The following is a 14,625-nucleotide window of genomic DNA, read 5'->3' on the forward strand; positions in this document are numbered from 1 at the left end:
TGCAAACCTTAGTAGATGAGCTACAGAATTTTTAAAATGCAGCATAATGCTAATTATTGAACAGTTCTACTCAGCTAGACCCTACATATGTCTATAGAATGAAATAAACAGATATGTTGGAACACATCTAACTGAACCTAAATTATAAATAGATATTTTATTAGGCCTTTTAAATTGATAATTCCTATTACATGGTACCTATTTATTACAACCCAATTTGTTTTTAGAAGAAAAATTTTTGTGAAAATATTTCAACCTAATATGGCTATTAATTAGAATCACCTGTGGACCTTTTTAAAAATACCAATTTCTGTTCCTCATCATTGACTTTCCAGAAGTAGCTGAAAAAGCAGTGTGCTGAAAAATGTTTAACAAGCCAGCTCTTGAGTTGGGGGTAGGGACCATTGATTTATAGTGTTTGCCGATTTCCATGGTGTAAACACTTCCACTATGGCCAATTTCAAACTACTAAAATGATAACACTGAATGCAAAATTAGGAAAAGATACACAGTAGCGCACCATTGGATAGTATTTCCATCATACCAATACAATAAATATGCATAACCTCTGGAGAATAGATGATAGCAAAATAATTAGGAAATACCACATTTTGAGTTATTTCTTATCTTTGTTTTAATATAATTAAAGTTTATGTAATTTAATTTAAATAACAGCTTTGTTTAACACCTGGCTTACAAAATTTCTGGAAATTTAACAATCAACTTATAAGCTGACACAACTCTGGAGCTCTAAAGTATCTCTTATTTTTTTTTGTACCCAGCTAAGTTATTCTGATGCAAGCAACTGCCAACCAGTTATTTTTCTAATACAGATCTGATCATAAGACTCAATAAGGCATTGCACACACAGACCCAAAATATCTTTTCCAGCCTTTTTTCAAACTATACCTATCTCCTTACATCCCCCTAACATTAGAATTAGATTACTTGCAGCTTTTCAAACATACCTTGCACTTTCCAACCCCAGTGCCTTTTAATTATCTTCCTTCAGCTTGAATGACTTTGCCTCATCTGCTCAACTTTATCAATATTATTTATTTGTATTTCTAAAAATAACTCAAATGCTTACTTCCTCTTGTTTCCTACCATTGGGAAATTCCCATTTTGCTTGATGTTCTCATAGTACTTTGTTTATACTTCATTTTGAGCACTAAATATCATCAGTAACAAATGTCTGTTTTACTCATTGGATTGTAAGTTTCTAAAGGGTGCCTTCAAATCATCCTGCATTTAACACAATACCTAAAAGAGAAGTGGAGTTTTTCTATATCTTTGGGAAACAGACCAAAATTTAAATTTATATCTAAATTAGATCTTTTCCAGGGTCTTTTTTCCCTGCTGATTCTGAACAGTAGTAGCAGTTATACATTGACAACTCTGCACCTAGAGAATATGAATTACATCATAATAACTCTGAAACTACCAAAAAAGAATTTCATTCGAGAATACGTAAAGCACTTAAGAGCTAAAAAGATTATGTTGTATAACCAGGTTCACAAATTATTTTTATTCTGAATTCAGTCCTCTCTATAGTGTTACCAGCATAAAATCAAATAAGACCTTTGTTTCAATAAACAACCTCTAAAAGAAGCAAAAATATCATTCTTACTTTGTGACTTGAGAGAAATTTGCCTTCATATATCTACCCATAAGGATAAATTCCTCACCAATCTGTGAGATAAAATCCTTTGGGCATTTTATCTAAAATTAGAATTTTCTGACTGCTTTTAACATTAATTAATGATAAGATCTAAGTTATGAAGGAAAAAGAAAAAACAATCCAAGAATTTCTTGATTTTCCTGTTGGATTGTAACAATGTCTGCCATATAAGAGAGATTCAGTTAATGATGGATTAATAAATGGTAAACATCAACAGGCCAAAAAAAAAAAATTTCTTGAAGGAAAGAGTTAAGGATATTTTTTTTCATCTTTGGCCCTAAGCTGCCACCTGATGGCAAAACTTAGAATAACAGCTTTTGTAAACATTCAAAACCTCCATCTAAATTATTTGAATTTTTATGTATTCAGCATAAAACCTGCAAAACTCCATATGCATATTTGTACAGATATTGTTTTCAATAAATGTTTGGTTGTTACTTTGGACTTCAGGAGAATCAAATTTATTATTTCTTCTTTGTTAGACAACAATCCCACCAAGATTTCTTTCAAAATCTTACTTAATGGAGAGCTATGAAGAATTGGTTTTTAATTAGTTTTATGTAATGAAGAATTTTACTTAAATCTAGTAATTTTCTTATCCTCTTTCCTTTTCTTTTTTTCAGAACGAAATCACTCAGACACCACAGTGTTCTTTTACCTGTGGATCATGTTTTGTATTATCAGTTCCTGCTATACCCTCATCTGGGATCTGAAGATGGACTGGGGACTATTCGATAAGAATGCTGGAGAAAATACCTTTCTCCGGGAAGAGATTGTATACCCCCAAAAAGTATGTAAAAAAATGTTTGTTTGTTTTAAAAAAAAGACAACTCAAGTGTATCACCAGCTAAATCCCAATCCCCCCTAATATAATTAGAAAAAATATAATTATAAAAAATTAATTCAATCAGCAAAATTATCAGATGTTTATTATATGCTAAGCATTATAGGAAATAAAAACATAGTAAAGTTCTGGTTCTCAAGGAGACCATGACCTATATGCTAAATAGATAAGTAAACAGATTGCAATACAATGTGATAAAGTCTGTAATAGAGGAATGTGTATGTTGCTTAATTGATCAATTATTTTTGAACATGCAAAATGATCCCAAATGCCCTTTCTCCCTTTGTTTTGCTTGCATGCTTCTGATTCTCCAAGAGTCAATTTAAGTGTTACTTTCTTTAAAAAAGGTGTTCTTTATTCCTCTAAGCATATTTTGCTGTTTATCTTGATCCCATCTTACCCTTCTTTTTAGCAATTATCACATGATATTATAATTATTTGTTTAGGTATCCATATCTATCACTGCCCAGCGCAGATTCCTGGTGTATAGTAGACTTAATAAATGTTTGTGGAATGAATGAATAAATGCTTGACTGAATGAGCAGTGCTATAAAAACACAAAGGAAAGGGAGTGCATCAAGAAGACATCTCTTTTCATTTATTTGTTACAAGCAAGGGCCAATTTAATCAGAAAATATAGATAAATCCTTTAAAATTGTCTGAGGAGTTAATATGTAAATACAAGGAAGAGACAGACTGAATTAAAAAGTGAAAGTATCTTTACTCATGTTTTTATTTTATTTTTTAAAAATACATAGTATGTTTAATTTTTATTTATTTCTCCCCCTCCCCTTTCCTCCCCCTCTCCACCCCCCTCCATTGTCTGCTCTTGTGTCCATTCGCTGTGTGCTCTTCTGTGTTCACTTGCATTCCTCGCGGCACCAGGAATCTGTGTCTCTTTTTGTTGCATCATCTTGCTGTTCAGCTCTGCGTCAGCTCTCCATGTGTGCGGCGCCACTCCTGGGCAGGCTGCACAAGTATGACTATTATCTTTCCATGTCAAAATAGAACATTTCTTAAATTCAATCATATTTGCAAAATCAAAACTTAATTTCATTTATTGATATCAAAAAGCAAGGCAAAACATCATTTAAATGTAGGATAAAACATTTGAAAGTAAAAGTGCAAGTAACAGTTAATAGATCAGCTAATCTTTTCTAATATTAGCTTTGGAGACATTTGGCATATTTTGTCCTTATTAGAGTGTAATCTCAGTCAGATTAATGATTTTATCTGGCTTGTATTTCTGGGGTCTAAAAGAGAGCCTGGAAAACAATGAGAATGAAATATATTTGTTAAATGAATACTGAAATTCATTAAAACTTCATTCTGAATATTGCACCATTTATGAAAAAAACTAATTGGTGAGAGACTTTCCAAAATAGAATATAATGTTTTTCTCTTTAACCTGTGCTTATTGATGGGTAATGTGTGGGTCTGCTTGTTGCTGTGATAGATATGCTTATTTGTGAGAAATGTGACAGTAAGCATTCTGAATTTGCTCTTGTTCCTCAGGCCTATTACTACTGTGCCATCATAGAGGATGTAATACTGCGATTTGCTTGGACTATCCAAATCTCAATTACCTCCATGACTTTGTTGCCTCATTCTGGGGATATCATTGCTACTGTCTTTGCTCCTCTTGAGGTTTTCCGGTAAGCAAACTACTGAAAAGTTTATCAGATTCCTTTTATTTAAAATAGGCTAACACTTTTACTTGAAAATTTAAAATTTTCCAACTTTTCTCAAACTTCTCATCAGCCTCAGAGTTGGAAAATTCTAATTCAGAAATTTAAAGGTTAATTCTTACAAAGTTAAAATAACTGATGATGACATAGCTTTCTTAGACTTGCACTCCATTGGAAGGATCATGAGTGGCAATTGGGAGGAAAAAGCTTATGACAGAAATTAAAACCTTTTGAGAATGATTTCCTACAATTTGGCAATCAAGATTATTCAACCTATCCTTTTCACTGAAAACAATAAAAAGGAAATAAAATGTTTTTTAAATCTTACTAAAAGCATCAACAGTCTCAGACAATAGCCCAAATTTAAGTGAAAGCAGGAATCCCAAAGTAAGCAGAATACTGATGCTACCTTTTTACCCTAAAGCAATTTGCCAAACTTGGGAGACTCTAAGGTTCAGCCATGATGGCCGTTTCAAATGAGTATAACATAATAACACAGATTGAAAATATGTAAAGCAAAAGTTGACATTGAGGGAAGTGGATGAGGCTTAAGCAGTTGGGTACCTGTGTACCACATGGAAGGTCCCAGGTTCAGTTCCCAGTTCCTCCTAAAGAAGAGGAACAAGACAGGGAGCTGGCACAGTGAGCTGACACAACAAGATAACACAGCTGAGATGATGTAATCAAGAGAGACAGTGAGAAAACAATGAAAGACAACAAGCAGAGGTGGCTCAAGCAATGAGGCACCTCCCTTCTACCTGTGAGGTCCTGGGTTCGGTTCCCATGCCTCCTTAAAAAAAAGAAGAGCATACAACAAGAAGACAGCGAGCACAAACAACGAGCCGGGTGGGGAGAGAAATAAATAAAATAAAATAGATCTTTTTAAAAAGTTGACATTGCTAAAAAAAGTAGATATATTTACAATTTCAGTACAATATTTAACATATTTCTATCAGTAATAAATAGACAGTTTACCAATTTGACCTAATTGACATATGTAAAGCACTGTAAATAACAGCTACTAAGTATGTACTTTTAAATAAATACAGAACACTTGCCAAAATTGATCCCATATTGGGCCATGAAGCAAATCTCAATAATTTTCAGAGAATTAAAATCACAAAAATAACTAAAAATTCCCAAATGTTTAGAAATTAAGAAGTACATGTCTAACCCATGAGTCAAGTTGAAATTGGAGTAGAAATAAGAAAAAGGTTTGAACAGAATGAAAATGAAAATATGGCAAAAGAAAATGCAGAATGCACCTTAAAGCTATGTTTAGAGAGAAATTTATAACCTTAAATGCATAATTAGAGAAGTATACAGCTCAAGAAATTAGAAGAAATTTTAAAACAGCAAACTAAATCCCAAAGTGAGTAGAAAGAAGAAAAAGAAAGAACATAAAATAATGGAAAAGAAAGCAAACATGTATTAGGGAAGAGTAATAAAATCAAAATTAGTTTTTTTAAAAAACCAATATTGATAAAATACCAGCAACTCTGATCAAGGGAAAAAAGGAAAGAAGACACAATTTGCAAATATCAAATAAGATATGTTTTCTTAAAGAATTAGATAGTATTATGAGCAACTTTATGCCAATACATTTAAAAGTTTAGATGAAGTGGACAAATTCTTAGAAAAGTACAGCCTGCCAAAACCAATAGAGAAAAACTAGAAAATCTGGTAGGCTTATATTTATTAAAGAAATGAAATCTATATTTAAAACTTTCCCACAAAGAAAACTCCAGGCCTAGTGAATTCTTCCAAATATTTGAAGAAGAAATACTGCCAACTTTTACACAAAACCCCTCCAGAGAAAAGGGCAAGCAAAAAAAGAATACTTCCCAATTGTTTTATGTGGTCAGTATGGCTTTGATATCAGTACCTACAAGGACATTCCAAGAAAGGAAGGTTATAGGCCAGCCTGTCTATTAAACAGAGATGCAAAAATCCTGAACATAATATTAACTAATGAATCCAACAGTATATGTAAAGGATAATACATAACAATCACGTTAGTTTCATTCTAGGAATGTAAGATTCAATGTTCAAAAATCAATCTGGGGAAGCAGATGTGGCTCAAGTGATAGAGCTTCCACCTACCATATAGGAGGAACTAGGTTTGATCCCTGGGGCTTCCCGGTGAAAAAGAAGAAGAGAAAGCATGCCCACACAGCAAGCTCTAGTGCCCATGTGAGTGCCCACATGGTAAGCCAGTGCCCACGTGAGTGCCTGCGCAAGTGCCTGTGTGGTGAGCCAGTGCCCTGTGGAAGTGAGTCATGGAGCAAGATGATGATGCATCAAAAGAGAGACAAGGGGAAAGTCAAGGTGAAGCGCAGCAGAAACTAGGAACTGAGGTGGTGCAATTAACAGGGAACCTCTCTCCCCATCAGAGGTCTCCAGGATTGAATCCCGGTAAATCCTAGAGGAGAGAAAAGGAGAAGAGAATACAACACAGACAGCAAAAACAGCAGAGTGGGAGAAGGGGAAAGGGGGAAAATAAATGAATAAATCTTTTTTTTTTTTAAACCAATCTGTGTGATTTACATTAACCAAATAGGGGGAAAATATTTCAAATTACGTAGAAAAAGCCATTGATAAAATTCAGTAGCCATTTATGAAAAAAATTAAGATTATGTACAAAAAACTTAAAAGTTCATATTGAATGTTAAAATACTGTAAGCTTTCCCTTAAGATCAGAAATGAGACAAGTATGCCTGCTATTGCTATTTCTACAAGAATAAATATAGGGAAACGGACTTGGCCCAGTGGTTAGGGCGTCCGTTATCACATGGGAGGTCCACGGTTCAAACCCCGGGCCTCCTTGACCCGTGTGGAGCTGGCCCATGCGCAGTGCTGATGCACGCAAGGAGTGCCCTGCCACGCAGGGGTGTCCCCGCCTAGGGGAGCCCCACACGCAAAGAGTGCACCCGTAAGGAGAGCCACCCAGCGTGAAAGAAAGTGCAGCCTGCCCAGGAATGGCGCCGCCCACACTTCCCATGCCGCTGACGACAACAGAACAACAGAAGTGGACAAAGAAACAAGATGCAGCAAACAGACACAGAGAACAGACAACCAGGGGAGGGGGGGGGAATTAAATAAATAAATAAATAAATAAATCTTTAAAAAAAAAAAGAATAAATAGAATGAAAAGATGTGTGAAAATTGATAAACCAGTTCTCTAATGTATATGGAAGCACAAAGGGTCAAGAATAGTCAAGTCTTGAAAAGAACAAATTTGAAGGAGTTACACTGTCAGATACTAAGACATTATAAAGTTACTGTGATTAAGACAGTATATGATATTGGTGAAAGAATAGACATGTAGTCCACTGCAACAGAATAGAGAGTCCAGAATCAGATCCATACATGGACAATTCCTGATTTATGACAAATATGACTACATAACAGTGAGAAAGAGATCCTTTTAAATGGTGATAAGTCAACTGGATATCCATATGAGGAAAAATATTAATCCTAACCCTGCTGCATACTGTATGCACAACTCAATTTCAGGTACATTGCAGAGCTGAATAGGAAAGACAAATCAATAAACTCTCTAGAAAATAAAAAAGCAGGCGGCCATAAAGGCAGCTTTGGGTGTATGATAATATTCTATTTCTTATCCTGGGTGATAGTTAGATGATGTGATCACTTTTTGATACCTAATTGTATTTGTTTCCTGACTGCTAAAACAAATATTAACACCATACAATGGATTGGGATAACAACAGGAATTTATTGGCTCATGGTTTCAGAGGCTAGAAGGCTTGTTTCTTCCCAGGGTCAGTATTTTCTGGCTGGTTGACAACTTTGGGGTTCCTTGACATTTCTGTCATGGCAATGTACATGGCAGCATCTTTTCCTCTCTCTTCTGGGTTCCATTAACATCTGGCTTCTGGCTGCTCCCCATTGCTGCTTCTCTTTCTTTAGCAATTTTCTTTGCTTATAAGGACTTAAGCCATATTGGATCAAGGCTTACACTCATTCATTTTGGGCACACTTTAATAAAAACTTCAAAGTTCCTATTTATAAATGGTTTCAGACCCACAGGACCAGGGGTTGGACTTGAACATGCCTTTTGTGGGGGATGTGGGGGATATGATTCAATCCCAACCCAAATCAAACTGTACACTTATGATTTGCAGTCTTTTCTATATTTATGTTATACTTCATTTTAAATACTCATTTCAAAAAAGAAAGAGGGAAAGGATTACCTTCAAAGAAATGCAGTTAGACTGACAGCTAACTTCTTTACAGCAATAATGAAAGCCAGAAGTCATTGAAATCGTATCTTTCGTGGGCTGAAAGAAAATAACAGCCTACGCAGAACTCTGTACCCAGTGAAAATATCTTTCATAAATGAGGGTGAAGTAAAGATATTTTCAGGCAAGTGTATCACATACTTTTGAGTCAGGATGGGCAAAACTGCCTGATAATATATCTTAAATTCCTTTGTAGCCCTAAAAAGTGAAGATAGACCTTGGAAACCTACGGACAAACCTGAAAGATAAAGGATGAACCTGAAAAACAGTGTACTTGCTGTTGATGCTTTCCACACCATTTGTCAGCTCTCCTTCCTTTCTTTACTCTCCCAAATGTCTGGATCTAGGGCATGAAATTCTCCATCACTACCACTACCTCCCCACACCCACTTCTTTTTCTTACATATATACTGCTTTATAAATAAATATTTTTTTCTAGTAAAAAAAAAAATTAGCTAAAATATATAGGATAACAGTGTAGGAGTGAAATGACCTGGATAAATCAAATGTGAATTTTATAAGAGGTGATATTAACAATAGATTAGCATTTGCATATATGTAAGAAAAAGTTGCTAAAAATCAAATATGTTGGCCAAATTGCAGTTTTTTAATGCAGTTCTAAACATAAAAAATTTCTGCAGTCAGAAAATAACTTTGAATGTTAACTTCAACATTTAGAACACGGTATTATGATTCTGAACTGTTAGTGTTATATTGTTCATAGCAAGGATGAAAACAAACATGAATTAAATAAGCACATTCAAAGTGTGGGAAAAAATAGCTCAATAGTTTTTATTCTTGATTATTTCATATCTTTTTAAAAATCATTTTCATTATAATAGAATAAGATGTTTAATATCCCACTAAAGAAAGGGGGAGGGAAACCTCCTTTGACCCTTCTTTCCCCCTCCACCTGTTGCCCATTTTTCTGTTCTCCCTCAAAGCAAAACTCTTCAAGACATGCTTGTACTTGCTGTCTCTACTCTTCTTCTGCCCCATTCTCTCTTTAATTCAATTCTTTGTTCCTTATACTCAAACTGTTTTTGTTAATGATATGTAATAATCATAGCAACGAACACTTAATGTAGTGCCTACTATTTACTTGGCACTTTTCTAAGCCCTCTACATGTATTAACTTATTGAATCCTCACAACAGTCTTATGCAGTATGTACTATTTTTATCCCATTTTACTGATAAGGAAAATGACACTTAAGTAACTCATCCAACCTGATTTTAGCTAGTAAGTTGTAGAGTCACGATTATAATCCACACAGTTTCCCAGAGTCTATGCTCTTAGACCATACTGCCTTTCCATTTTGTTAATCCAGTGGTCAGTTCTCTGTCCTTATCTTATTTTTCTCTCAGCAAAGTACTTTCATTACCTGACTTCTCAGAAACTATGCTGTCCTGTCTCTTTCTATTGCTTTTTATCTTCTTTGTTGGTTCTTCTTCTTCCCAAATGATAAATGTTGAATGTTTCAGAGTTTAATCATCTGTCATCTTCTCTCCTCTGTATACGCTTCCAAAGCCCATGACTTAAAATATTGTCCTCATGCTTCCTTCAGCCCTAGCCTTTCCCTTGAATTGTAGACTCAGATCCAACTATCTACAGAAATCTCCACTTGGATTTCTAATGGGTAACTCTGGCCTAACTGGAAATCAACCCTGTTCCTCTGATATTAGTAAATGGTGCCACCATTCACTCATACCAAAATCTTAATGCCTCACATCCCATGTCAGTAAGTCTGTCATTTCCATCTGCATAAATAAATCCCTAGTCTTTCTGCTTCTCATCATCTCTATTACTATCATAATCCAAATCACTGTCATCTCTTTCCTGAACTACTACAATAACCCTCTACTCCTTCAGCTGTTCTTGTCTCCCTTTGATATAGTCATAGGGCAGCGCAGTGAGCTTTTAAAAACAAATCACATCATTCTCCTGCTCAGACATCTCCTTGTTTTTCCATTACAAATAAAATAAAATCTAAACTCTTCACTATGGCATATATGGCCCTATGTGGATCAGGTCATTTTCTACCTCTCCAACTCTATCTCCTACCATTTTAACCTCATTTATTCCACCCTAGCCCCATCATCTTCTTACTGTTGTTTCAGAACAACAAAGGACTTTCCAATTTGGGGGCTTTTTATACTTACTATTTATTTTACCTGGGACACTTTTCCCAGGATTTTTACATGATTGATTTCCTGGGATCATTCATATTTCTACTAGGTACCATCTCTTCAGAGAAGCTTTCCTTAGCCAATCTTATCACATCATAGTTTTTCCTGCTTTATCTTTTTCAGAACACTTATCATTAGCTGAGTATTTATTTACTCGTTTACTATTTGTCTTCCCCATAGAAATTAGGCCCCATAAGGGCATAATTGTCTGTCTTGTTTAGTGCGTTTCTCTGTCACATAGTAGGCAAGAAATATTTGTTGAATAAAGTTAAAAAGAGTTCTAAAACTATTACATGAGTCCTTTCTTTTGTCTACTCCACACTATTTTCCCCCATCTTTTCCTATTTTGTTTTAATATTCTAGATCTTAATTGTTGTGTGGAAACTTGATATACTGGGAGGTTTACAGATAATGGGAGTATGTTCAAATTTTGTAATTAAGTAACTTGCTAATACCTAAATGTTTTGAAGTAAATTTGGATGTTATAAAAATGTACTCACTCTACTCCATTTTGCTAAGGCGGTTTGTGTGGAATTTCTTCCGCCTGGAGAATGAACATCTGAATAACTGTGGTGAATTCCGTGCTGTGCGGGACATCTCCGTGGCCCCCTTGAACGCAGATGATCAAACACTCTTAGAGCAGATGATGGACCAGGATGATGGGGTACGAAACCGCCAGAAGAACCGGCCATGGAAGTACAGCCAGAACATATCCCTGCGCCGACCTCGCCTTGCTTCTCAGTATGTATGGCTTCTGCTTTTGTAAGGCCTATTTTCTACAGGTTTTAGCTTGGGATAACATTTAAACTAAGAAGCTATTAGGTCAAACCAGTTAAAATGGGTGATATGCAACCATTTTTCACCTACAAAAGCCAGCAATAAATAGCAACTTCCTGTGATCCAACCTATGAAATGTCTCAATGAGCACATAGAGTAAACTTCCATCAATGCATAACTACTTATTTGGCATTAAAGATACACAGCTGGGGAAAAAATTGTTGTGGAATAATTTACTTGAAAGAGCACATTTTCAAAAACTATTCAGCATGTTTTGTATAAAAATGTTCTAGTGGGAAGAGTGAGGTGGGGAGGTGGAGGGTATGTGGGCACCTCTTATGTTTTTTAATGTAACATTTTTTGAGATGTATATATCTTCGAAAAATACAATGTATAAAAATGATGGGGTGGGGAGTGGGTTATATGGGAACCTCTTATGTTTTTTAATGTAACGTTCTTTGTGATCTATTAACTTTAATTTTAAAAAGTGTTAAAAAAAAAAAAGTTCTGGTTGTGCTTTTTAGGATCCTGGCTCTGCTGTTTCCAACCTTGGTCAACTTTCTTAATCTCTCTATATGTCCCTCATCTGTAAAATGGGATTAATATGGTCCCTGTTAATAGGGTGGTTAAGTGGATTAGATTTATTACATGGAACTTAGACCAATTCTCATACAGAAAGAGGTCAATAAGTATAAGCTATTATTACTTTTATTTGCTTATCAAATATCTACAACAGTATTTTTGGATGTCATTGACTTCATATATTCTTAGAAGTAATAACAAATGAAGGATATATAGTGGATGGATTTGAAATTTAGTAGGATAGCACAGTGGATTGGAGTAGAGGGCAGATTTAACTGACATGAGCAGGTTTTCAAAGGAAAAGGGAGTATTTGAATAGGCTAGAGGCTCAGTATGAGTAGAGACAAAGGTGGAAATGAAGGACACAAAGAAAAAACATGTAACAAAATTGTACTAAGAAAAATTTAGTTGAATATATGAAATATGATTGTAAAAGGCTGAAAAGTTCAAGTTTGATCTTTGTAGGCAGTAAAGAGTCACAATTTTTTCATAGAAAAATGACAGTATGAAAGTAGTATTTTAGGAATTTTAGTAGTACTGTGCAAGATGTATTGGGAAAGGGAAAACTGAAGGCCAGAAGACCAGCGAGAAGGCTGTTGTAGTATTATTAAGTGTGGGACAATGAGGACTTAGATTAGGATGCTTACAATAGAACTAAAAAGAATATAAGGATATGTTTTTTAAGAAAGTTGAAAAACAGGAAGTGGCCCACATATTATAAGGGAGCAGAGTAGAAATTGCTCAAAACTTTAACAAATAATAAGTAAGGCATTAGATAGAGATTTGAGAGTTCTCTGAGGAGAAGATACAGAAAGAAAAAGCAGGGAGCAGAGAACTGTGTCTTAGGGAACAAACACAGACAAGATAGGAAAAAAATGAACAAACAAAAGGGACAAAAAAAGAATGGTCAAGAAGGCCAATAGAAAAAGCATCAAAACAAAGCATGATATTATTAAAACAATTGAAGAAAAGTTTGAAGAATGATGGGATAGGGAAGGGATCAGCAAGGTAAGTTCTACAAAGAAGAAAGAAAATGTATGTGGTTATCTTCATTAAGCTCTTGACTTTGCAAGGCTAATCATTATTAGTCACCAGCAGAGGGCACTCTAAACATATACTATTTCTGCTTCAGAACAAGGAGGCTCTGGGGAAGACTATTCAATTTCAATTGTTTAGTGGAAAAACACTGGAAGCCTATATTGCAACCAGAGCAAGGCAGAACAGTAGGGGCCGGTTATGTGCAATGTAGAGAGCAGGAAATTTAAAATAAAATTTCAGTTTGAATACTATGACTCACGCAACTATTAGCACATCCTTAACCTTTTTGAATGTCAATTTCCACCTCTGTCAAGTAGAAATAATAATACCACTTTCACCTCATGGGACTCATGAGTTCCAGAATATTTTAAGGTTATTTAATCCCATTTTCATTCAGTTCAGGGGTCTCTTTTACAGCATCCTGAGTAGATGGTCATCTTAGGCTGATTGACTATCATCCATGATAATGAATTTCTACTATATAAGACAGCCAGTTTTATTGTTGGATAGTTTTATTGATAGCCTCTATTGGGCTAAAAAGTGTTTCACTATAACTTCAGCCAGTTGGTTCTAGTTGGGCTCTCTTAACATAATATAAAATAATTATCCTCCCTTTTCCACACCATATCATTTCAACTATTTGAAGACAAACAACAGTCATGCCTCCCCTTTGTTCTTATTTTCTGCTTGGCTAATTCAGTTTTTCATGTGTACTTAAAATGGCATTTTTCTATCATCTTCAGAAATATATTCTTATATTTGTTTAATGCTTTTCTGATGATTTTTATATCCATTTTCTCATTTGATCTTCACACTTTCCCCATGAGGTGAAAATAGAGTTAGGTGAAATAGGCATTATTCTTGCTTTACCAAAGTGGAAACTGGTGCTCAAAAAGGTTAAAGATATACACCATAAAATCAAAGTTAAAATAATATGATGGCATATGGGAATCCTATATTTTATGCATGATTATTCTATAAACCCACAACTTCTCTAATAAAGAAAAAAGAAATCAATGTCAGTACTCAGACTCTGATCTTTTTATTCTAGATTTACTACTCTCTCCATTGCACATGACCTACCATTATTCTTGTTGCAGTCTAGTTTCTTAGTATTTTCCCACTAACATCAGAAAATAAATATAAGACCCCAGGAGTATCCTGAAGATTCTGCAAGAAAATTATTACAGCTAATTCTTGAATTCAGGAAAGTGACAGGGTACAAGATGAACATGCAAAAATCTTTGGTGTTTCTGTGCACTAGCAATGAACAATCTGAAAAGGAAATCAAGAAAATAATTCAATTTACAATAGAAACTAAAAGAATCAAATATGTAGGAATATATTTAACCAAGTATATAAAGGACTTGAACATGGAAAATTACAAATCTTAGCTGAAAGAAATTAAAGAAGAACTAAATACATGGAAAGATATTCCGTGCTCATGGATTGGAAGACTTAATATCATTAAGATGTTGATACTACCCAAAGTGATTTACAGATTCATTGCAATCCTGGTCAACATTCTAACAGCCTTCTTTGCAGATATAGAAAGGCTAATA

The 14,625-nt window shown here is 34.7% G+C and overlaps 1 protein-coding gene across 1 annotated transcript in view; it reads left to right on the forward strand.

Moving 5' to 3' along the window:
- XPR1 (xenotropic and polytropic retrovirus receptor 1) overlaps positions 1–14,625 on the forward strand; it is a 258,295-nt gene that overhangs the window by 232,345 nt on the left and 11,325 nt on the right. Inside the window, exons 12-14 of the mRNA XM_004461856.5 lie at positions 2,305–2,471; positions 4,041–4,180; positions 11,186–11,407. Coding sequence (XP_004461913.1) covers positions 2,305–2,471; positions 4,041–4,180; positions 11,186–11,407 — 529 coding nt within the window. The remainder of the gene's footprint in view (positions 1–2,304; positions 2,472–4,040; positions 4,181–11,185; positions 11,408–14,625) is intronic.

Source organism: Dasypus novemcinctus, chromosome 13, assembly GCF_030445035.2.
Source record: "Dasypus novemcinctus isolate mDasNov1 chromosome 13, mDasNov1.1.hap2, whole genome shotgun sequence".
In the NCBI taxonomy this organism is placed as follows: domain Eukaryota; kingdom Metazoa; phylum Chordata; class Mammalia; order Cingulata; family Dasypodidae; genus Dasypus; species Dasypus novemcinctus.